A 26308-nucleotide genomic window follows, 5' to 3' on the forward strand; every position below is an offset into this window, starting at 1 on the left:
TTTCAAGATTCAGATCAGATTCACGCGTTGTAAATGCTTTATAGTTCATAACACAAAAAAATGCATAAATAAATATGACCAAAAAAAATAGCAAAAAAGGAATATAAATAAACAAACAAACAAAAAATACAAATATATATTATTTATTTATTAATTCTAAACCCGAAATCGGTATATACAATGGGCGGTATATGACGAAGCTGTGACGTAATTTGGTCACCTGACCAAAACAGGAAGTAGTTTGAAAGTTGCGTGATTGTTTTGAGAATCGTGTTGATTTCTGGAGTGAGTGAGATTGACATGAAGATGGACACGTAAGGTTAAACAGAAATATAAATATAAATATATAAAGTTATCTAAAGTTTGGTGATAGTTTTATATCAGTCATGTTACAGATCCGATCGTTGTACCAGATTTCTGCTGGTTGATTGATTGATTAATTGATTAATTAATTGATTAATACAGAACAGTATAATGACTTCACTACAAGGCTTTGACTTTGGATTCAGGCTGCAGCAGCACTGACTTCCTGATGATCTCAGCATTTCCATATATAGGCTTTGGATGTGGTTCCAGCAGCAGCTCCTTGAGCAGAAATGTAAACAGTAACAATCCCACAGACGCGTACACGTGGACAGAGCAGAACATAAAAAAAAAACCACGATCATTCACGGACATGTCGTCTACTGAGCAGCAGATCGTGATCGTGATGGACGACAGATCGTACAATGTAAGCAAGAGCAAGCTGATCGAGAAGAGCGACTACTTTCGTGCGCTCTTCAGCTCTGGCATGCGGGAGGCTGGAGAAGCTTCGGTGCAACTTCAAGGGCTGAGTGCACCAGGGCTCGAGCTGGTACTGGAGTTCATTAACACCTCCAAAGTCCAGGTGGACAACGAGACCCTGGAGGATCTCATTGAGACGGCGTCGTTCCTGCAAGTCACCCCCATCCTGAAGCTCCTCTTGTCTGAGATCCGCTTGGACAATTGTGTCGAGGTCTTTAATCTCTCCGAGGTCTACGGAACGCACGAGCTGCGCTCGGCTTGCCTCAACTTGATGAGCTGCCACTACCATCCCATGCTGCGCAGACCCGAGTTCCACTCCCTGCCTGCGGAGTTGCGCGAGCAGATCCGAGAGATGCGGATGAGAGGCGCGGCGACGCTGGTGGTACTCGGAGACCTCGACCCGTTTTCCATGCTGCGCTACGGGGAACGAGAGCAGCGCTGGAAGCCGTTTACCAGCAACCTCGATCCGGACATGAACAACGTCAGGGGGTACGGCTCGGCTGTTCTCGACAATTACCTTTTCATCGCCGGGGGCTACCGGATGGCGAGTCAGGCGATCGCCGCGGCGCACTGTTACAATCCGTGCAGGAACGAGTGGACACACGTGGCATCTCTGAACCAGAAAAGGTGTTCGCTTTCACATCTGTTTCTGCACGAAGGACAGGAAATCACACCCTTTTGACGTGTTTTTCTCAGTGCCTAAACTTAACAACTTGTCACTATTGTTGTCACGATATCAACTTCGAATACAATACTTAAATGAAATATCACGATACCAATAATAAATCAGTACAATAGCAACTAGCTGGAACAGAGCAGAACCGTTTAAATTAAGAAATAAATATAAAAAAATCTATTTAAAAGTGTAATTATTTACAAAGTTTCATGAATGTAGTTTTATCACCATAAATTACGGAGTGCAACTAAGAGGAAAAGAAACGTACTAATAAAATGAGAAATAGGGTAATCGCGATACCTTTCTAATACTGTTATAGTATCGGTATATTGTGCAAAACTAATTGTAACTATTACCAGGTTAATCGTAAAATAAACACTGTTAACGTATTTACTAATGATGCTAATATTTCTACCCCGTTTTCCTCTGCCAAATTAATTAACCGGCCAAGTTCTTCAAGCTCGGTAGTTGCTGAACGTGAAGTTGAGTCTCCAAGAATATATTTTCATCTTATGATTAATTCTATAATTTAGTCTATACACTTTGGTCTGTTAGTAACGACATTTCGTTCTTTTGTATAATGTTTACGTGAAAGAATGACAATAAAGCTTGAGTTGAGTTGAGTTCAGTTAAATCTCTTAACTCTCAAAAATATTGGCAAAAGTTTGTGGACAGCTGGTCATAAATATGGTATGTGCTTTTTAAACGTTGCATTCCACATTTAGTCCCAGTTTGCGCTTATATTTCCTTCCACTCTTCTGGGAAGATGTTCCACTAGATGTTGGAGTGTGCTTGCAAAGATTTGTGCTCATTCAAACACAAGGGTTTTATTAAAGTCAGGTACTGATAGAGGATGAAGGTGAGAAGTGCAGTCAGTGTTCATATTCGTCATGTTCAATAGTGTTGGAGCTCTGTAGCAGGAGATGCTAAATCCTGGAAATCATGGAAATTGTGCCATGCTGGAACAGTTTTGAATCCTTTAGTGCAAATTAAGGGTCAAGTTAATGGTAATGCAACCAAAGACATCATATATGATTGTGTGCCTTCAAGTTTGTGGTAACAGTTTGGAGAAGAACCACATCACTGAAAAAATATCAGGTGTCCCAATACTTTTAGATTTAAGTAAATTTTTCAAATTAATATGAAATATTTATCAATATATCAAAACACACATTTTTATTGGCGAGCCAGCGAGGAGCTCAGCCGGTCAGCAAACGTCCAAAACCTGTACCGGGACCGACAACCATGGCCGGATGTAATAAAAAGGTAAACGGATGCCTGCTATACTGAGGAAGTTTGTGTCTGATGTTGTGCTTGTGCTCAGGGCGAACTTTAAGCTGGTGGCGGTGAGTGGGAAGCTCTACGCCATAGGAGGACACGGGCTGAGTACAGTCGAGTGCTATGGTCCTGAGCAGGATTGGTGGACGTGCGTTTCCTCTATGCCCAATCCTCTGACCGAGTTCTCTGCATGTGAATGCCAGGGCATGATCTACGTCATGGGAGGCTACACAGCCAGAGGTGTGTATTAACACACATACAAACACACATGCACACACTGCTGTGATCTCACAGAGCTTTATTTCCATTCTCGTGATATTTCATGTTCATTCTAAGAGCCCAATAATGATCTTTCTCTCCCTGTCAGACAGGAACATGAACGTGCTGCGGTACTGCCCCACGTCCGACACGTGGTCTGTCCTCCATGCGTGCTCGGCCCACATACGCAAGCAGCAGATGCTCTCTGTGGAGGACGTCATCTACATGGTGGGCGGCTACACACGTGATCTGAAGAAAGCCAAGCACGCGGAGACCAACCATTCCGAGGATACTTTGACAGTGCAGTCGTATAACGTGCGCACACGCGAGTGGCTGCAGCTCCGATCCAGCGTTTCCAAGTCGGGCCTGAACCTGACGTGCGCCCTGCATAACGACGGCATCTACATCATGAGCCGCGACGTTGGGCCCCGCGCCAGCCTCGAGCACCGCGTCTTTCTCAAGTACGACATCTTCGGCGAAGCCTGGGAGGCTCTCCGGCACTTTCCGGCGATAGGCCATAACGTCCTGCTCTGCTCCCTCTACCTGCCCAACATCCTCTGATGTTGATGTCTTCTGTGAGTCCTCTCAGTGGTGAGAGATCATTTTAGGGCCGTGTTCAGGCTCATGACCGAGGAACTGCGATTTTGCGTTCGGTTGAACAGTTTTTCAGGACCGTTTTTTCACTTGTCGGGGTACAGATGCCTACCATGATGTTGAACTTGCACAAAACCCGCTCATTCTGATGCACGTACTTCCTATTCCCTGCCATTCCACAATGTATAAGTGTGTTGCTAATACACAGGTGTTACCTGGCCGTGTCCTGGAACACTAAGGGTGCTCGCAAAGCATTAAATGACCACTTAGACCTTTAATTTGGGCATCTGATCAAAAAAAGGTTGACCAAAACCCCTTTTTTCTAAGGATCATAAAGAGGAATTGTGCATTATAGAGAATATACTGTATATATACTGTATAGTATGATGTCTAGACGTCTCAGAATCGGCAGGTCATGTGGAGTTTATTTCAGTATGCACTGGTTGGGTGTCCAAAGATCATACATGAGCTAGTACTATGACCTGAACAATTAGCTGAAAAAGTGAATTCTGGCGTTGAGGTCAGAGAGCCCAGGCTGACGTGGAACAGTTCCCAAAGCTCTACAATGGTCACGTGGGCATTAGAAGTGGACCATGGAGCAATAGATGATGAATCACATTTTACATAACAGAGTAACACCAGGTGGAGAAAGTGTGATGATCCGGGTGATGTTCTGCTTGAGGCCTGCGTTGATGTAGATACCGATATATATTCTTTGAGAAATTGCACCCCTTCATGGTAACAACATTTCCCTATTTGAGGGTCATATTTAGCACGATATAGCTCCTTGCACACCCTCACTGCAACAGATTACTCAGGAACTTATTGATGTTAAATCAGCTTCCAGATTCAATCCGTAGGAGAGTCTGGTCCATAGAAACTCCATTGGAGCTGGAAACCACAGCACTCCTCAGAGGTCTCGTAAAGTGAAGGTCGACATTTTAAAGCTGCCAATAAAACATGCAGAAATAATAGTCATACGCTGAAGTTCAGGGTGAAAGTTTGTTGGGCGTTTTGATGGATTTTTTGGGTAACGAATTGGAATATACCTGATTTGGAAGGTTTGGTTTATTCGGTCTCAAGGTGGCTGCAGAAATCTGTCACTTTTGGTTGCTGTTTTGTTTTAGTTTTTTCCCCACCATAGAACATTTTGTTCTCCAAAGCTCTTCAGCCAACTGAGTTTCAGTGTAATTACTCTGAACCGAATCGCTCAGGCGGCAAACCCGTGCATAATATGAACTCTAAATAAAGAAATGAATTCGGGGCACATTAAGATTTAGTATTCACTGTTTCATTAACCCATTCATTAACTCCGATTTATACACTACATATACAAAAGGTTTGTGACCAAATGATTTGTATGTGCTTCTTTTTGAACATCCCATTCCCATTTGCGGTTAGAATAACCTCCGCTCTTCTGGGAAGATGTTCCACTAGATTTTGCGGAAATTCATTCAGACACAAGGGTGTTAGTAAAGTCAGGTACTGATGTAGATGAGAAGATGAGGAGGCTCATATTCTTACAGTTCAATAGGGTTGGAGCTCTACAGCAGGAGATCTTCCACATCTTTCAACTCATGTAAAGCATATCTTCATGAATACAACGTTATCCAGAGACGTTCTACAGAGAAGGGAAGAACCACATACAATTTCAAGACACACACGTTCCTTTTGTTTCTATGCTATCGGTAAAGTGACGTTCTAAAGATTTACTTTGACCGAACGAATCGATTAATGTCCAGCTTTTCTTTATTTTTATTATAAAATCGCATGAAGAACAGCTTTACACACTCTGCATTTCTCCAAACGTTCAGCTGAAACACTTTGCCGTGCCTCGAAGGTGTTCTTCACTAGTTGGAGATTTCTTGTTCATCCCAGAGCAGTTCAATAGGATTAGGTGCAGTGACTGGCAGGTCATTCCATGATTGATATCATTCCAAAAGACTGCTCAGTGGATTACGCTTTTAGAGCTTAAAGGCTTATCGTCTTGTTGTAGGGTAAAGTCTGTTCCAATGAGCCGCAGTCCAGAGGGAATTGCACAGTGTTGCAGTATGGAATGGGAGCCATGTTGGTTCTGGATTCCTTTCACTTTCCCTGGAAACTTTTTCCACCTCCATGTTTAACTGTGGGGGTGAGGCATTCTGATCACATCTTCTCTCCTGTTCTCTGTCTTACACAAGTTTTTCTTTTAGAAACAAAATGTACCGTTTGGACTACAAATAACCTTTTTCCAGTCATTTGCTGTCCAATTTTAGTTGCATAGCAACAAAAGGAACATGTACATGTCTCAATAACTATTTAAGACTTTTAGACTTTTAAGAGTATTTAAAAAAAAAAAAAGTCAATACTTTTGTCTGTGTGTACGTCATAAGAAGCTCATTTCCAAAATGGCTTAGAATACCAAATTAAAAACCTTTAATAAAAATGAAGCAGAAAAAGGGATATCAAGAACTATCTCTGCGCAAACCCTGAACCATGTGGTTCTATCACCTAAACATTTGAGTGATACTCAATTCTTATATGCATTTTGCATTTGAAGTGAATCTTTATTTAAATAACAAGCAAACAAGAACAGTATAAAATGTTAGTGTTGGAACTCTCCTGTGTTCTAATGAACCTGAGATGCTTTGTGTTTTATTACTTGCTATTGCTGTAGTACTTCTTCATCACTGAGATCATCAAAATCCTTATCATTTATTTCTTACAGTAGATTAAACACACCGTCCTCTTCGTGGTCATGTCTTTCTCTCTTGCATTAATACATGAACTACATCAGATTACATTCAACTTTGTCATTGTCCAAAGTAGAGGATGTGCATCTCCGTATCTAAGAACGATGCGATTCACACCTCGATGCGAAGCCAACGATACGCTACATTAAAGATACATATGAAGCAGCTACCCAGTCCCCAATTACGGTGGAGAACCGATTTTCATTCGAATCAATGCGATTCACAATGCGATTCCCTGCAACATAATGCAATTAATTAAATTTGATATGGTGCAGATAGTTTAATTTTATTTCTTTGGTTCAGACAAACAGCAAATCATCAGTGCCTTCTTACTTCTAGCGCATGGCCCTTTCACAAATACGCCTTTTTAGTGCAAAGAAAAGGAAGTTGCAGCTCTACCTCTGCCATGTTAATCTGTATTCTATGGGACTCTCGGGACACGCCTCGGTCTCTGTAGTGTTGTGTTACGTCTCATTCATTTAGCAGCAGTGGTGCTGAGAGCACAAATTATTGGTCACTTAGTAAATAATAAAAGTGTAACCTTAACATCTGGATTACATCTTATCTGTGTTATTGGACCTGATAAAGTTTTTGCTCCCTCATAGTTCCATGTAGTTCACTCATCATGTTTCAGGGATACTCATTAAAAGAGCTGGCATTTGTGCTATATTGTGCTAGCTGTGTGTGTGTGTGTGTGTGTGTGTGTGTGTGTGTGTGTGTGTGTGTTTATGAAGTAGTGATTCATCATGCCAGATTGCACTGTGATAGAAGGCAGTTTTCCAACCTGAAAGTCTGTAAAGTAACAGAATAAATGTTGATAGATAAAGATCAGCTCCATGCCACAATGATCCTCAGGAACCATGTTTCATGGAAACGTAATGATAAGTCAGACGTGTATGTGTAGAGTAAGAACTAAAAAAATGGGAAGAAATACCAAAAATGCCATTTCTAATGTAACTATATATATATATATATATATATATATATATATATATATATATATATATATATATATATATATATATATATTTATATATAAACGCAACACTTGTTTTTTGCCCCTATTTTTCATGAGCTGAACTCAAACATCTAAGACTTTTTCTATGAACACAAAAAGCCTTTTTCTCTCAAATATTGTTCAAAAACCTTTGCCGAGAGAATCCATCAACCTCACAGGTGTGGCAGATCAAGATGCTGATTAGACAGTGTGATTATTGCTCAGGTGTGCTTTAGGCTGGCCACAATAAAAGGCCCCTCTAAAATGTGCAGTTATCACACAGCACAAAACCACAGATGTCGCAAGTTTTGAGGGAGCGTGCGATTGGCATGCTGTCTCCAAAGACGTTTCAGATAATTTAGCAGTACATCCAATGGGCCTCGCAACCACAGTCCACGTGAAACCACACCAGCCCAGGAGCTCCACATTCAGCATTTTCACCCCCAAGATTGTCTGAGACCAGCCACACGGACAGCCGGGTTTGCATAACCAAAGAATTTTTGCTTAAACTGTCAAAAAGCATCTCAGGGAAGCTCATCTGCATGCTCTTCGTCCTTATCAGGGTCTCGACTTGAGTGGGCAAATGCTAACATTCGGTTGCTTCTTGCACTTTGGAGAGGTGTTTTCTGCCTCATTTGAGAGGCAAATGTGGTCACACTAGATATTGACTTGTTTCTTGGACCTCCCCGAACCCGCAATACAGTAAAAACTGCACATTTCAGAGTGACCTTTTATTGTGGCCATCCTAAGGCACACCTGTGCAGTAATCATGGTGTCTAATCAGCATCTTAATCTGCCACACCTGTTAGGTGGATGGATTATCTGGGCAAAGGAGAAGTGCTAAACCCTGAAGAACCCTGCTGAACACTTTGGGATGAAAGTGAATGCTGACTGCACCCCAGGCCTCCTCACCGCCTCACCTACATTAGTACCTAACTTTACTAACACCCTTGTAGCTAAATAGATCTCCACAAACTCTAGTGGAACATCTTCCCAGAAGAATGTGGTTTATTATAAGAGCAAATGGAGACTAAATGTGGAATGAGATGTGTGGTGTTACACTATATTCTACACATCAGCTCCTTGGTTTTTAATTATATTGCCACTATGTGGCACTGTTTTTCTTCATGTGAAAAGCATTTTAGAACATGTAGTGATTCAATATGATGTTCAATAAAGCTATAATTACAAATAAAAACTAAAAAAAACTATGAATAAATTAATTGGCAGATTTCTTTATTTCAGCAGGTGTTTTATAAACCCGGCAGATTTATTTGCAATATAGTGGAATTTATGTAGTATTTTGTATAAGATTATTCACCTTATTTTTATATTTGTATTTTTTAGATTTTTACAATAAAATATCACCATTCTGAAGTGTAAAATGATCAAATGTTAAATGTCTGCATCTAATTGTTATATAATAATCCTTTATTCTCCATCACTTCATCACTATTCTCCAGGAAGAAGACCTTTGCCCCAGTAATGTTTTGAATGTTTTTTTTTGAAGAATATAAAGTGTGTAAGAGGCTCATGTTTCATGGACAATGGAAATGTGTCCCATTCTAACGTTCTCCTGCATCAACAACCTTGATAGCTCTTTGTATCAGAGGTCAGGAGCGACGTTCAGATCGTAGCAGTTTTTTTCTTCTGTACAGTTTCCAACAGGTCACATGATTCCTATAGGAATATCAGTAGAGGTAACAAGAAAGGGAGATGTAGAGAGAGAGAGAGAGAGAGGAAGGTAGAAAGAGAAAGAAAGAGGGCTAAATGTAGAGAAAGAGGGGGTAGATATAGAGAGAAAGCAAGAAGGAGAGGGAGAGAATAGGTGGACAGAGAGAAGAAAAGAGAGGTGGATAGGTAGAAAGAGATGTAGTGTGAGAAAAGAGATAGAGATGAGAGAGACAGGAAGAGGGTGAAAGTGAAAGACAGAGGGGATAGGTAGAGGTAGAGATGAAAGAAAGAAAGAAAGAAAGAAAGAAAGAAAGAAGAAAGAAAGAAAGAAAGAAAGAAAAAGAAAGAAAGAAAGAAAGAGAGAGAGAGAGAGAGAAATATAGGGGTAGGTACTGTAGAGTTAAGGAGAGAGAAAGAGAGGTAGAGGGTGAGAAAAAAGAGGAGGAGAGAGGGGAAATAGGTAGAGGGAGAGAGTGTGATAGAGTGATAGAGAGCGAGAGAGATGACATGAGTCAAGCGTGTAAACTGACTCAGGAAGTGCAGGACGAGCGAAGCCTTGTAGTGACTTTGAGAGCTAAAGGGGACGCAGAGAACAAGACAGAGGGGGTCGCTGAGAACGAACGACAGAGTAGGACAAGGGAGAGAGAGAGAGAGAGAGAGAGAGAGAGAGGGAGGGAGGAGGATGCACGGCTCTGCGGTGTTGCAAGGACAGTGAGCTCCTCACACACACACACACAGACTTACTGCTCAGCCTGAACATCATTCAGCACCACCAGGAACCTGAGCGCTTCGTCCTCTCACCAGCGCTGAAGGTGAATCTTCTCCATCAGGAGCATTTTTTGGCTGAGCATCTGGAGACTCCTCACAGGATGTCATTGTTCTTTTAAAAACCAATCAAATGCAGGAATCTGGTATCTGTGAACCTCGCTGAGCTTCAGGGTCACACCATTGCTGCGTGGAGCTCTGAGCTCTGAAGGTACAGTGCTGAAGCGAGAGGAGCCTTAAGTCTGGGTTGAGTTTTGGAGAAGTGTCGGGTCAAGAAAAACCATGAGTGAGTCCAAGAAACGTGAGGTTGAGCTGAGAGATAAAGCCATCATGCACCAGCAGAGGAGACTGAAGCAGGCCACCCAGTTCACACACAAGGACTCGGCCGACCTTCTGCCTCTGGATGGACTCAAGAGGCTTGGAACCTCCAAAGACCTGGTGAGTCGCTTTTTCTGTATATCATCTTATATCATCATCAGAACTAAAAAAAAAAAATCTAATTCTGAGTCATTGAGAGATTCTGAGCTGCTTCTGGGCCACCACAGGAAATCGTACTATAGATTAGACACACACACACACACACACACACACACACACACACACACACACATGCACAAACACACCACATTCTTTCCAGAGTGTTAGAAAAGTGTTTCTTTATAATTTGACACGTGTATGTGTGTGGTGTGTGTCAGAGGTGGAAGCTTAGTGGTTAAGGTCATGAGTTCGAATCCCAGCCACACCAAGCTGGGCCCCTGAGCAAGGCCCCTAACCCCGTTTGTGTTCAATTGTATGAATGAGATCAATGTATGTCGCTCTGGATAAGGCTAACCACGACTGCCAAATGTTGTAAATGTAAGTGTGTGTGTGTGTGTGTGTGTGTGTGTGTGTGTGTGTTGCAGTACCATAATTACTGCTGTGATATTTATTTTATTAGATGGCGAACACCCAGAAACACATTGAAAGCAACCTTCATAACAAGTGCATGTGTGTGTCTAGAAGCAAGAGCCGTCAGGGCTTTGCAAATATGTGTGTTTGTTTGTGTGTGTGTGTGTGTGTGTGTGTGTGTGTGTGTGTGTGTGTGTGTGTGTGTGTGTGTGTGAGAGAGAGAGAGAGAGATTGCAGTGTGTATTTATATCAGCCCAGCAGGGAAGAGCTGAAGCTTTCCCTCTGTGAAAGTAAACTGCTCGCTGCTTCTTTCTGCTTCTTTTCTGAGAGCATCTCTATCTGTATCACACACACACACACACACACACACACACACACACACACACACACACACACACCTCATCTCTGCAGTTACTGAATTGCATTTTAATATATTTTCTCCATGAATATGTATTAAATTGTTCCCAATAGACTATTCTCTTCATTTAATTGCTTTTTTTTCATTCGCTTGCAACCGAGTGTAATTTTAGTTTAGAGTTTCTATCCAATCAGATTTCAAGTTGGCGATTCCGAGGCCCTCTAGCAGGCGTCTAATAACGTTTGAATTTTCATGACCTTTGATTGAATGGTGAGAGGGCGCACTAGTCAAAACTGGCAACATGAATCTGTAGCAAAAACTCAAATCTATTCATGTGGATTGAATAGATGTTTTTTAATTCCACATCGGCTAACAGAGGAGAAGCAATCGATTTAATCTCAGACACACATACAGGCACCAGTGAAAGGAGACGTGTTGAATTGTGTTCATTGGGTTTCTTGCTTTAGTAATGACTTTTATTCTGACTGTATGAGATTCCTGTGTGTGATGCAGTGCTCTGTTCCACTGCGATTCTCTTTAATATTGAGGTTTCTATAGACGTGGCATCATAATGATGGGATTAAGAGGCAGATTGGTTGAGGTAGGACACTACTGAGGGCCTGGGACAGATATTGACAGATATTTTATTCATAATAATAATGTTAATTTTAATAATAATTAATTAAATAAATAATTCTGATAGTATGAACAGTAATAATAATAATAATAATAATAATAATAATAGAATAAATAATAATCTGAATATCATCATCAGCAACAGCACATTAAAATATACAGATTGTGATGTATAAAGGTGTAGCTTTTGTGTTACTTCCAGAATTGTACATCAGGCAGGTACACACACACACACACACACACACACACACACACACTGTAAATTGTTCCTGAAGCGACAAAAATGGCCGATGTGTTCCACACACACAGGCTTCACGTGCACTCTTTCTGTTCTGCTTCCATTAATGCAGTGAGTCACGTGAAGCAGTTCCCCATTATGTAACGGGCCAATTTGTTGTTCTGCTGCGTCTGTCCCTGAGGCACTGCACTCACACTCGCTAAACTTTACATGGCTTCTTTTATCCTTCTCTCTGAACTCACCCTCGACAATATATACGTAGTAGATATATGTTCAGAGATATACGTAGTAATTGGGGTAAATCTGATCTACCACTGCGTAAGAGGTTCAGACCAAAAGAGCAAACACACACCAGAACTACACATTGTGTAAAGATGGGTAAAGTATAAATGCTGTGCATGACCCGACAAAACAAAAATAGATTTTTGCCCCATTAGGAAAGTATTGAAGTCCTAGAGGCCATGCATTCTAAGATTTTCTTTCTTTCTTGTTTTCTTGTGATCATAAATACATTTTCTTGTGATCTCGACATAACAGTTGTTCTCTTGGTATCACGATATTTCTTCTCCTGCCGCAAATGGTTATGGTGTTTATCCATGTTGCTGCTTCTAGAACATGCTCTTATGCCAAATACAGAGCAAAATTAAATACTGATCACGAACTTTTGTCATATTAAGGTCACAAGAAAACAAGAATTAAAACAATGTTGTAATACATGGCCTTTTAGGACTATAAGAACGATCAAATCTGCTTAAATATCTTTCAATTGGTTCTAAAAGCCCATTGCACTCTGTAAAGTTGAGCTCAGGGATCTGCTCACAAACCAAGGGTTCAATAAATGGAGCAAATACATAATTAACACATAGGCCATATTGAATCATAATGTACTACATGTACAATGGAACATTTTCCCTCAAATAATTACAATAAATAATAGCTATTAATTTCCATTCACCATCAGGAAAAAAGTGATACAAAACCCCAGATCTAAAATAGCAAGAGCGAACCCCAGAGAGAAGTTCCCTCAGCCTGCTGGACTTTACAATCCAAAACATGTCACAGCCAAACCCACAAAACAATAAAAACCAAGCTTGACCTATTCATTTATTTTAAATTAGAGAACATTTAGCTGAGGATCGTTCCACCTTAACCGTCAACCTTAAAAAACAATAAACAATAGAACTATAATGAATAGACATTATGTTTCACCCAGATGAGAAGGGGCTCAATTTTGAGTCTGGTTCCTCTCAAGGTTTCTTCCTCATACCATCTACAGTAAGGTTGCCACTGTGAAAAAGACACCCTTATCCAGAGTAACTTGCAATTATCTTATGTATCTAAGTAAGAACTTGAGGGTTAAGGGGCCATGAGTGGGATTTGAACTCAAAACCTTCTGTTCAGAAGTTTTAACAGAATTATCTGTAACTGCTTTGGGACAATGTGTACTGTCAAAAGCACTACACAAATAACATTAAACATTAAAATCTAGTGATTAAAACAGAAGAAAATTTAATATCTACAATCTCTAATTAGGACATTTTGGGGACAAAGCAAGGGAGGTGAGATTGAGATGGTTTGGACATGTGCAGAGGAGAGACATGGGGTATATCAGTAGGAGAATGCTGAGGATGGAGACACCAGGAAGAAGGAAAAGAGGAAGACTAAGGAGGAAGTGTATGGATGTGGTGAGGGAAGACATGCAGGTAGTTGGTTTGAAAGAGGCATATGTAGAGGACAGGGGGTTGTGGAGATGGATGATCTGCTGTGGCGCCCCCTAATGGGAGAAGCCGAAAGAAGAAGAAGACAAAAAAAGAAGAAGACAATCGCTAAAGTAACAACTCAACAAAAAGTAAAGCAAAATGCTAAAAACAGGGAATATAAATTGTCAGTGGTGCATAACTAAAACGGAGCATGTACAGACTTGAGGAAGTACCAAAGGATACCAATAGAAGACCAGGTTGTGCCAGCATCATACACCAAATGAGGTGGAACTGCACATTGCATATATTCAGACATTAGGAAAGTATTTACAACTCACTAAAAAGATTTCGGCCATACAAAAATCCAAACAGGAACAAACTACTATCACACCATCTAGGAGAAACCTCAGTGAGGCCAAACCTGGCTACCAGGTGTGTGAAGTCCTGTCTCACCTAACGAAAGAAAAAAGAGTTGAAGAGGACCACAAACTGCACACTAGGATTAACTTTGCGAACATGTGAAAAGAGATGGATAGCAACATTTTTCATATTAATTGCAATCCAAAGCTATTTTCATGATTTTTAAGTGGTACCTCTTGGCTGTCAATTTAGAGCCATCTTCAGCAGCAGCGAGTGGTTGTGCTAAGAACTTCAAGAATTAGTGAATCAGGATGGTTCTGGTATGTCCTTAAAATGGATGTCTCAGTAGTAGCATGTGTAACTCACCAAGAAAGAGGGTCTGGCTAGAGAGAAAGGAACACTAATATTGAGGGGCGTTCAAGTCAAATCGGGACTTTTAATGTTACAGGTATATAAATGGATGCTAGTGTGGCGATACTACACGCAGTACTAAGTGACTAGTGTGTCCAGTTCTGAAGTTTGTTGTGAACGAAGGTGTAAAATCCGTGGATACAGACAGAAGACTTTGAGTGCAGTATGGTGATGAGATGCTCAGCCGCAGTAAGATGTTTGAATGGTGTAAATGCGTCAAAGATGGCAATCAGTCATGCTCCAGATCCTGGTCGTAGTGGTTCCCTGGTGATGAAGTAAAGCAGGCTTTCCGGTTGTTAGTTAAATGCTGGGGTAAGTGTATAAATGTAGCAGGGAGTTTGTCAAAAAATAAATGCAGTTTCCACTATTCCACAAGTTTGGTCTTTTACATATAAACTCAAAAGTCCTGGTTTGATTTGAACGCCCCTTGTATATTGGGTATTTTTAACATAATGGTTAATGACAATTATGAATAGCATTGTGAATAGCAAGGTTTCTGGCAAGACCACTTATGGCAGCATAACTAAAAGGGAGAGCCTGAATATATCACAGACATGAGGGAACTCTGATTTATAAAGCTCTAGCCACTCTAAATGTAAACCCTAAATGTGAACCCTCCAGAAAAACCTCTGAAAAAACATAAACACAAAAGGCTTGCCTAAAAAAAAACTTTGTTTCCCCAAAACTAATTGGAAAGCTGTTCCGTAACTGTAGGTCTTTCCCAGAGAAAGCTCTTCCCCCTGTTCTATAGTCTTTACTATTTAAGTTACCAACAAAGAGCCTGCACCTTTTAATCAAAGCAGATGCGACAAATAATAAAAGACCAGAATTTCACTTAGGTACAGAGGCATGAGACAATTCTGTGCTTTAGAGGAAAATAATGTTATATTCAGTGTGAAATTAGACTGGGGAAAATGAAGTGTGGAGGGGTGATGTGGTCATATCTTCTGCATTCTTGACTAACTGGAGCATGTTAATGAGCTTACTGAAGCATCCAGTTAGTGAGGCATTACAATACTCCAACTTTGAGGTATTTCCTGTTGCAAGATAAATAAAGAAATTATCCAAAATTAAGCATATTAAACTAATTCTTCAGTCATTCTATTTCAAGTGTTCAATTGACATGCAAAATCAGGAAAATCAGGGAAAAATGTCCGAGCTGTATTTGTGTAATTGTAATCTCATTATAGGAAAGAGATATTAGACAGATATTTCTGTGTGTATTTATTAAGTGACCAGTGTTTCACTGTGATTTTACAAAACTTAGTTCCCTTTCAGGAACGCAGTTAGAGTTCCTGAAAGGGAACTAGGTTACCAACGTAAGCTAGAGACGATTTGTTTGGTCAACGTCAACTGGAGACGAATGATTCGCTGTGGCGACCTCTAATCGGAGAATCCGAAAGTAGAAGAAGAAGAAGAAAAAGAAGTTGACGTTTGGTCAAAATCTTCAGGCTGTAACGTTACCGAGTTTGTTGCATAGAAACTAAATAAAAATGCTTGTGTCTCTTAAAAACAGAAGCAATTATATCATTTTACAGAATATGTAGATTTTTTGTCTATCTCATTCTCCCCACGATGAGAAGAAACAAGGTGCTGAAATACCTGAGAAAGAAACTCACACAGAGAAAATAATTACTACTGTTAAAACAGTTGAACTGGATCTTTGTTTTGCTTTCGAATGAAGCACTTTGTATTAAAGACAAAATGTTACTTGTTATAGATAGATAGATAGATAGATAGATAGATAGATAGATAGATAGATAGATAGATAGATAGATAGATAGATAGATAGATAGATAGATAGATAGATAGATAGATCAGCATAAGTTCAATAGCAAGCAGAACATGTGTTTTAAAATCATACCAACATTAGAATACGACAATAAATACACATTTCATGACTTCAGCTTGTGCCCTGCGTCTTCCGAGCGTGTCATGCGGGAACGCCGGGAAAGAAGGCCTGACATATTGAAGGAACACCAAGATCTAGGCGTAGATGAAGACATAACAGTGAGAGGGAGAGAGCAGCTGGTTTAGCTTGCTGTGTGTCACAGGAAGTCTGCCGCTGTGCTGGAGAGATCAGGAGGGAGAGAAGGCATTAGCAGGGTCATGTGGCTCGGGATGAGAGAGAGAGAAAGATGCGAGACGAGTCGGCTGCGGTCTCATAATTAGCTTTTGGTCTGCAGGTTCACAGAGCCAGAGATCGACGGTCCTTTAGTCGGAACACACGCATGCACACGAACGTTAGCTAATATTAGCTACTGCAGTTCAACAAATCGAAGGACATCATGAAGGTTCATGTCAAGCTACTTTAACAGCTAATAAAAATAGAACAATTTATACGCACATGCATTTGTCTCAGCTAGACCTCCATTTCTAAGTGTGAATGTAAAAGCTTTCATGCATTTAATCCTCGTTCTCTAAAATGATGTTTTTTTTGTGGATTTTGGCTTCATCGCTGCTTTCTGTCTCTCACTTCATGAGTTTATGTTAATTAATTAGGAACGTGTTGAGTTTTCCTGACATCGCTGTCTCTCTGGTTTCATCGTCTGCACGCTTCCTCTTCACGTTTAACAAGGAATGACACATTTAGGCATCATTTATAAGGCCCTTAATTAACCTGAGCACAAACACGTGAAATAGAAATTTCACCTTTTTCCACCGGTGAGTAGGGATACTAAAATTGAGCGAGTGCATCGGATACACGTTGGCATTTGTATCGGGGTTCGCCGTTTTCAGCATATTTGCATCGATAAAAAAGGATTTATTTATATATAATTTTTAGTAGATGCGCTTTTATTATTTATAAAAATTACCAATAATTTGTGACCAATGTTTGATATGTGTATTGATGTAGATTCTCCTCTCTTAACTGTTTCTCGAGCGCGTTCTCTCAGCATGTGAATCTACGTGAATATGATGTATCACAAAGCTACGGAGACTGAGGCGAATCCTGAGAGTCACATAGAATACAAATTAACATGGCAGAGGTAGAGCTGTAACTTCCTAGAGACAGAACAGGAAAAATAACATATCGTTTTATTTAATCTTTTTCCTTGCAAATCAATAAGCATTAGTCGTTCGAGCTGGAGCATGCAGTCCTGGATTGATGTATGATATTTAAAGTTGAAACAAAAGACCACACAGTGAATCATGGCCTTATTGATTGGCTTGTTTAAGGACTGTAATCCTTATGGAGATGTTAAAAGTTTTAGGAGCTTCAAAGAGACCTGAAAGCTCTGCTCGCACTGCAGCACTCTCTGCCAAGTCATCATGGATGCCTCAGAGATGCTAGGTTTGATTGTGAGCACAGGTTTTCTCTCAAATCCTAAAACATACAGGTGCACTGGTTCTGGTAAATATGTGTGAATATGTGTTCTGTGATGAACTGGCATCTCATCCAGGAAGTATTCCCACCTCAGAGCTCCTGGGATTGACTTCCGATCCACATCCCACCACCAGCCTTCACTTGTTTTTTGGTCATTTGCTGCACATTGGAGAAAAGCATCCAACAAAGTAGCTGCAGCTTGGCAGTGTTGGAAATTAAACCGATACTCTTTCACTCGTACAAGGTTTGGGTTCATAGAATGATCTCATTTTATGCAATTAAAGGGTTAAGGGCTTTTTTCAATATCCCAACATTTATAGCTTGTCAGTGTTGGTAATTGAACCCATAAACTTTTACTCATTAGCTACCACAAGGTTTGGGTTTATAGGTTCTAAATTACATTACATTGTCTTAAAATAAGGGCCATACATGACTGAATTATATACTGAGCAGGTGAGGGTTAAGGGCCTTGCTCAGGAGCCCATCAGTGGCAACTCAGTGGTGCTAGGAATTGAACTCATGACCTTTCAAAGACCCTCAGAAGTTATTAACCAGTGGTAAACATATTAACCACTGCACTAAACATGTGCTCAGCTAGTATCAGGAGCTCACTAGAGAATGACAAGGTGAAATGAGGTGGATGAGATCAAACACCATTAACATCTGAAGCAGCACCAGAGTTAGAGACTTTCTTCTCTGTTTTTCCTCTTATTTTTCTGTAGAAATGTCAGGGATTTTAAAACGCTGAACTTTTGAAATGCATAATCACATTCGATTGTTTAAAGTGTGACGACACTTACTGTCATGGTCTTTACCGTCACTTCCTGCTTCCTGGGGCGTTTCATCCTCAGATTTGCATTCAGCAACTGAACTGCAGCATTGTGAACCATATATTACAGCCCTATATACCTCACAAGTCACATTGCTGGTTTTGTCAGAAATCACATCAGCAATAAATACAAGAGAATCAGTTTCACTGTCAGCTGTGCACACCCACACAATACACTTCAGATCATTTCCTTCAATCTCTGTACACTTCTTCTCCCTGTTGTTCTGCTAAATGTTGATATTTGTCTCATCTGTCTAAAGGAGGTTTGTTCTTGGTAAAATCTAACATGCTCATCCTGTTTTTGAGGATCAACACTGGCGCATGTATTGTGCTAAACCCCCTGGATGCACTCTGGCGAAGTCTTCTTTTAATTTTTTGTCTTTGAAACTTGATCCCCTGGAGAGTGTTCGTCCTCTGGTCAGATCTTCTGAATGGCCTTTTCCTGTAAATAATAGCAAAAAATCTCGTCTTTCTATTAAAGCGTAGTCCGGACAAACGACTCATTAACTGCTTCGTTTTAGCGACACAACATAAATAATTGCCACAACATAAATCATTTTCTAGATCTGCCCCTGCTTCTGGTAATGTTCGTGTTCTTCAGGTAACCTAATTTATCCTTCTTGAAAATGGAACAAATAATAGATTTGGCCACACCTAGTGTTTTTACTTTCCCTCTCCCTCTATAATCTTAGATTTTTAGTCTAATGAAGCATCTTGTCTGGCATTCACAGCTCTTGGGACTTCAAATTTAGAGTGAACACTTGCTTAAATCATATACATTTGAAAGAACACACTTCTAAACTCTGGAACAAATGAGTAGGACTAATTATCTGGCTACTTTTGGCCCATTAAAAAGTGGGGGTCAGAACAGATGCACATAAAAAGCTGAAATTAAAGCTAGAAGTCTGCATTTTATACAACAATGCTGTAATGAAAACTCTAATTCTTCGTAATGGACTGGAAAACCATGCTTCCCTTTCTTAACTGTCTTATTTATACACCTATGGCTGGAGTTCTCTTCAACTGCAGACCACCCTGTGTTAAAATGGTTCCACATTAACAGCCTAAAGATCCATGAAATTCCTGAGCATCTCAAGAACTTTAAGGAGGAATTGAATTGTAATTAATATCAACAGTCTGCTACAATGATTCCGGACCACAGTTTACATGAACAGCGCCCTTTACTGAACACCTCAATAATAACCTGTAATCTGTAACGTTAATTAATAACTGAAATGAATGTATATTCAGTGTTGAGGATGAGAATGAGTTCCCTTTTGGAGTCTAGTTCCTCTCAAGGTTACTTCCTCATACCATCTCTCACCACCCGTACTCAGCACAGTCACCATTAGCTTACCCATTAGGGATAAACTTACAATTATAAGGAACACATTTATAGGCAGTTAACATACACATTCCAAGTTTATAACCTCTTAATCTCTGTAAGCATTAGACTGTGGTTGTACTGTGTATAAGTCAGATAAATCGTATTCGTTTCATCCACCCAGCAAATAATATACATAATGCAGGACATAAGTATAGTGGGGCAAAAAAGTATTTAGTCAGCCACCAATTGTGCAAGTTCTCCCAAGTAAAAAGATAAGAGAGGCCTGTAATTTTCATCATAGGTACACTTCAAATATGAGAGACAAAATGGGGAAAAAAAATCCCGAAAATCACATTGTCTGATTTTTAAAGAATTTATTTGCAAATTATGGTGGAAAATAAGTATTTGGTCAATAACAAAAGTTCATCTAAATAATTGCTCCCACAGTTGATTTATTCACACCAAGCTGCTTACCTATTGCAGATTCAGTTGCAGATTCTCATTTTCTCTCTCATAGTTGAAGTGTACCTATGATGAAAATTACAGGCCTCTCTCATCTTTTTACGTGGGAGAACTTGCACAATTGGTGGCTGACTAAACACTTTTTTGCTTCACTGTATATGTGGTTAATGTCTCAGAGACAGTCCTGCCTGCATGAGGCTGCGTGTCGTGGTGCTTTTGAAGGTTTTCTTATTACAACAAAGGGCAAATTTGATTTCCATAATGTGTTTCTCTCCGACTTCCCGGATTTGGAGCGGGTCTCTCATGGGTTGGTGTGCGACCGAATAAGTCTAATGCTGATTGATGGTGCAAAGGGCCTTTAGTGTAAACTGAAATTTTTAAAAGAAATGGGATTGGGTGGTTGTGATTAGTTTTAGTATTGAACTCATTCCTCAACTGTGGTGACAACTAAATATCCGTGGTGGCCATTTTTTCATTGGAGCAGCACAAGAAGTAAATAAAGCATTGCAATATACAGTACTGCATTGTGGTATATATGTAGACTTACTACAGAAATGCTGAAATATTCTGTTAGTCACAACACACATCACATCAGATTTAGACCACTTGTATGTTTTTGTGAAAAAAAATTGCCAAGAGAACAAGAAAAACTCCAAGCAGACATCAGTCTGGGCTCAAACCAGGAGCCCTGGAGCTGTGAAGCAGTAATGCATTGTATATGGTCTTACTTTCATCAGGCACATGGTGAGTGTGGTGCTGGTGGAGCTTTTAGGACACACAGCACAGCTTGATGTAGAGCAGACTCCTCTTAGCCTGCACCTGCTGCCACCCACCAAACAATTATTTTCCTCATCCTTTATACAAAACTGTGTTTGTTGTGTCCAGATTGTCCATTATAAAGTGCAGACCTGCCGTAACACTCCTTATTATAAGCGTATCAATGGATTATGTTTATCAAATGGGATATTTTGGTGCTAATCTTTGCCATGTTTGTGTTAAAAAAAACACCGATTCCACCAGAACCCCTTTGCTTTTTACGACACGAGTCAGCGATATAGTTGTTGGCTGTTTGGACAAGATTATTAAAAGAAATGTCCTCAATTCTCTTGCATTTGAAAGCTGGAGTGAATTATAAAAAGGTTACTGGTTCTGTATAAATGACTATTTCAACATTAGACAGAACCTTTTAAACAATAAATACTGTTTGTCCTTCTACTAATTAATTAATTGAGTTAGTTCTAGTAGCGAATTACTTAAGTAAATAATTGGTTTCATTCTGCAGTCAAGTCAAGTCAAGATGCTTTTATTGTCATTTCTTCCATATATAGCTGACGCAGTACACAGTGAAATTAGACAATGTTCCTCCAGAACCCTGGTGCTACATTAAACAACACAGAGTTAAGGACTAAATTAAGTGTCCTCGCCACATATAGTTTATTGTGTGCAACCAAGTGCAAAACACCATTTTGGATCCGGAGAGGCCGCTGTGAGCTACTGCCGTGCCGCCATCTTGGATCAATGTATTTCTATTTACTTATTTAAATACACTTACAAGAAAAAAGTTCCTGGCAAATATAGAACAAACATGTACCATATATGTAGCTATTTTATCCACATATTAATAGATGATGTGCAGATAGATAGATAGATAGATAGATAGATAGATAGATAGATAGATAGATAGATAGATAGATAGATAGACAGACAGACAGACAGACAGACAGACAGACAGACAGACAGACAACTTTATTGGCATGAAGTGCAAATGGTAGCAATTGTGCAAATTGGCAAGTGCAGATAATATGCAAATATATGTACAGCAAATAAATATAAAGGCTCTGTATAGAAAAAAAATGTGCAGAAGCTGTTAAGTGAGTACAGTTAATAAACATCTATGTTTATAATCTAAAAATGATATATACACAAGCACACACCTGTGGCTACTATGCCATATAAGAGCTGAAGAGTGTGCATTTGTTCATTTCTAAATAAATTCATGTATCAGACTCCTGACTACTCATAAATCCTGCTGGAAAAATATGTCATAATTGGTAGAAAATGCCTAAAATGAAGGAGAATTCACTGCCATTTATGATCTGGGCAATCTCCATGACTGTCTGTTCTTTGTTTTGTACAGAAAATAAGCATTAAATTTACTGAAAAAAACTTTTTGTATTGTGAGAATTTAGAAGAATAACACTGATTTCCCCGAATGGCAGTAAGTGTTTTTTTAATTACTAAATTATTGATTGAGGGACTGGTTTAGGTCATTGGTGTACTATTTACCACAGAAAATAAATAATACATTCCGTGATTGATGTGTCTTGTTTTGTATTCAACAATGTTGTATTATTACAACACTGATACATTCAGAATACATTTGGGAAACATCCATACTGTTCCCATGCTGCACCCATACTGACCCACAGTGACCCCATACTGACACATAGTGAACCCTAACACTATACTAAACCCATACTGACCCACAGTGACCCCATACTGACACATAGTGAACCCGTACACTATACTAAACCCATACTGACCCACAGTGACCCCATACTGACACATAGTGAACCCGTACACTATACTAAACCCATACTGACCCACAGTGACCCCTTACTGACTCATAGTGAACCCGTACACTATACTTAACCCATACTGACCCACAGTGACCCCATACTGACACATAGTGAACCCGTACACTATACTAAACCCATACTGACCCACAGTGACCCCTTACTGACACATAGTGAACCCGTACACTATACTAAACCCATACTGACCCACAGTGACCCCATACTGACACATAGTGAACCCGTACACTATACTAAACCCATACTGACCCACAGTGACCCCATACTGACACATAGTGAACCCGTACACTATACTAACCCATACTGACCCACAGTGACCCCTTACTGACTCATAGTGAACCCGTACACTATACTAAACCCATACTGACCCACAGTGACCCCATACTGACACATAGTGAACCCGTACACTATACTAAACCCATACTGACCCACAGTGACCCCTTACTGACTCATAGTGAACCCGCACACTATACTTAACCCATACTGACCCACAGTGACCCCATACTGACACATAGTGAACCCGTACACTATACTTAACCCATACTGACCCACAGTGACCCCTTACTGACTCATAGTGAACCCGTACACTATACTTAACCCATACTGACCCACAGTGACCCCATACTGACACATAGTGAACCCGTACACTATACTAAACCCATACTGACCCACAGTGACCCCTTACTGACTCATAGTGAACCCGACACTATACTTAACCCATACTGACCCACAGTGACCCCTTACTGACTCATAGTGAACCCGTACACTATACTTAACCCATACTGACCCACAGTGACCCCTTACTGACTCATAGTGAACCCGTACACTGTACTAAACCCATACTGACCCACAGTGACCCCTTACTGACTCATAGTGAACCCGTACACTATACTTAACCCATACTGACCCACAGTGACCCCTTACTGACTCATAGTAAACCCGTACACTATAGTAAACCCATACTGACCCACATTGACTGATACTGAACCCATACTGACCTACAAAGAACCCATATTAGTGCATACCACCTTATAGTAATACATCCTTACTAATACTGAACCCATACTGACTTATACTATTACATACCATCTCTTACTGACTCATACTAATGCGTTCTGATTCACACTAATACATACTAATTCATGCTATTACATACCGACTTATACTTGGTCATACTAATACATACTCATACTAATGCAAACTGACTCATACTAACCCATACTGACTGATTCTAACACCTACTGACTCATATCGATACATATTCACTCATACTGGCTCTTACTAATACATACTTATACTAATTCATACTGACTCATACTAATACACACTGTCTCCTACTGCCTCATACTGATGCATACTGCCTCATCTAATGCACACTCACACTAATACTTACTGATTCATACAAACACATACTGACTCATACTGACTCCTACTAATACATACTGCCTCTTACTAATGCATTCTGAATCATCTAATGCATAATGACTACCACTGCCTCATACTAATACATACTGACTCATACTGATGATTCATGGCTAATGAGATGATTGACAGGTTTGACATGAAAGTGTATGGGTTTTGTGAAAGCACACACTTTCCAACACTTTCTGCTTGCATGCTGTTGTAACAGACACTCAGAGGGAGGTTCTATGCCGTTTTTCCCCAGCATGTTGCTCATTTTGTTCTTTAAACTATGAGTTCTCTACTGATATTATAACCAGCATAAATGTACAAAGACATATTGGTTTTAAGGGTTATAATGGAAGTCGTATTGGTTTTAATTCTAATTGTAATGCCTCTACTGGTCATTGTTTTACCTTTTAATTGGTGTCATTCATTATTTGACACCACTAATAAGCAACAGAACACCTTTGGCAACTTGTAGATCACATACTGATATCTACTGCACTCCAATAGAGACCATGAAGACACCATTAAAAACATCCAGGCTCCAGGATGTTTCTACACTGGTCTTTGGTGAAGGTTTTGTGATGATGATTTGATGATGAACACATATGGAATGAATAGTTGTAATGGAGAACATTAAGTGATGGCTTTAATAATTGACAGCTGATGGTTTGTAATTGTGTTTGTATTGTAAACCATTAGATTCTTTTAATGATGTGTCTATTTTTTTAAACCCTGACACCTGTTTATATTCTCAGGCAGTGCAAAAATGAGCTACTTACAGTATAATGTAGTTAATACTCGCTTTGCTTGACATGGTTTAGCTAATGTTATTTGGCGAGCAAAAGCTGATAGTCAGTCATGAATGAAATCTCTAAAAATCTTACCAGATAATGACAACTACAATTTTCATTTTATATATTATTTCATTAACAATTAATAAGTGCCTTATTAAGTGGCTCTGCCTCCAAAGTCACTACTTAGCGAACTCAGGTTTCCGGTCTTGACCTACTGTACAAACTCAGATTAAATTCAATGTAGTTCATGCTTCAAAATCACACAATAGGCGCAAATGGTGCCATGTTGTCCATATATAGTCATTATACAGTGCAACAAACTCTGTGATGTAATGGTATGAAGATTTCCTTCGACCAAACAAATGTATTTATGTACAGATCATATCTTCAGAATAAAATCTTCCCTAAGTATGGAACAGTAAACATGTTGGTTCAAGATTCCTTTACCTTTCCAGAATAAGTCTCCAACCTTCCCTGCTCCAAAACAGATCAGTTTTTGCATAAAAATATAAGGAAAATACATGCGTTTTAAAAACCATTAAAGAGAAGATGTGGGTTATCTGTCTGGGAGAAGCTGAGAAAAAATGAGCAAATGTAAAAAAAAAAAAAAAAAACTGGGTCAAATAAAAAAATTGTTGAAAAATGTTCTTTTCCCATGTGTGATTTAGAAATAATAAAAAGGGGAGAAAGGGAACATGGCCTCCGAGTTTCATACACCACTGATAACAGCTCAGTGCTCATGTCTAACTGTAGATTTCACATCTCAAAACATGTCCTACAGCGTTTGTATGAATCTGGGTCAGCGGGAGAACGTGGAGATGAAGTGGACTTTTGTTCTCCTGTGTAGCTCGTCTGAAAGAGGAGTGGCGTGTCTCTCCCACTTCACTCGGCTGCTAATAAAACAAAGCCAGGTCAGGGGGGCACACGTGCTGCACATTTACCTGAGATAAAAAAAAAAAAAAGTGTTTTTGTGCTTTTATATATATATATATATAGATAGATAGATAGATAGATAGATAGATAGATAGATAGATAGATAGATAGATAGATAGATAGATAGATAGATAGATAGATAGATAGATAAAAGGGCCATTCAAGACAAACCGGGACTTTTGAGTTTATAAAATTAAAATTACATTAAAAACAGTGGAAACTGCATAGATCTTTTTGACATACTCCCCTGCTACATATATACACTCATCCCATTGTTTTGAGG

The 26308-nt window shown here is 39.7% G+C and overlaps 2 protein-coding genes across 3 annotated transcripts in view; both read left to right on the forward strand.

The window, feature by feature from the left end:
* Positions 1-236: 236 nt before the first annotated feature.
* On the forward strand, positions 237-4862 carry klhl42 (kelch-like family, member 42). 2 transcript variants are annotated; one of them, XM_046860213.1, is made up of 4 exons: positions 256-314; positions 558-1410; positions 2784-2977; positions 3105-4862. In XM_046860213.1, exons 2-4 carry the CDS (start codon positions 677-679, stop codon positions 3554-3556), a joined length of 1380 nt encoding a protein of 459 aa, XP_046716169.1. In that variant the 5' UTR covers positions 256-314; positions 558-676; the 3' UTR covers positions 3557-4862. The 2 variants fall into 2 exon arrangements, with proteins under 2 accessions (XP_046716168.1, XP_046716169.1); XM_046860212.1 differs by having other exon boundaries at positions 237-1410.
* Positions 4863-9441: 4579 nt separating this feature from the next.
* nrip2 (nuclear receptor interacting protein 2) overlaps positions 9442-26308 on the forward strand; it is a 34576-nt gene continuing 17709 nt past the window's right edge. Inside the window, exon 1 of the mRNA XM_046859563.1 lies at positions 9442-10195. Within this exon, the coding sequence (XP_046715519.1) occupies positions 10040-10195 (156 nt within the window). The 5' untranslated portion in view covers positions 9442-10039. The remainder of the gene's footprint in view (positions 10196-26308) is intronic.

This window comes from Silurus meridionalis, chromosome 10, assembly GCF_014805685.1.
Source record: "Silurus meridionalis isolate SWU-2019-XX chromosome 10, ASM1480568v1, whole genome shotgun sequence".
NCBI lineage: Eukaryota > Metazoa > Chordata > Actinopteri > Siluriformes > Siluridae > Silurus > Silurus meridionalis.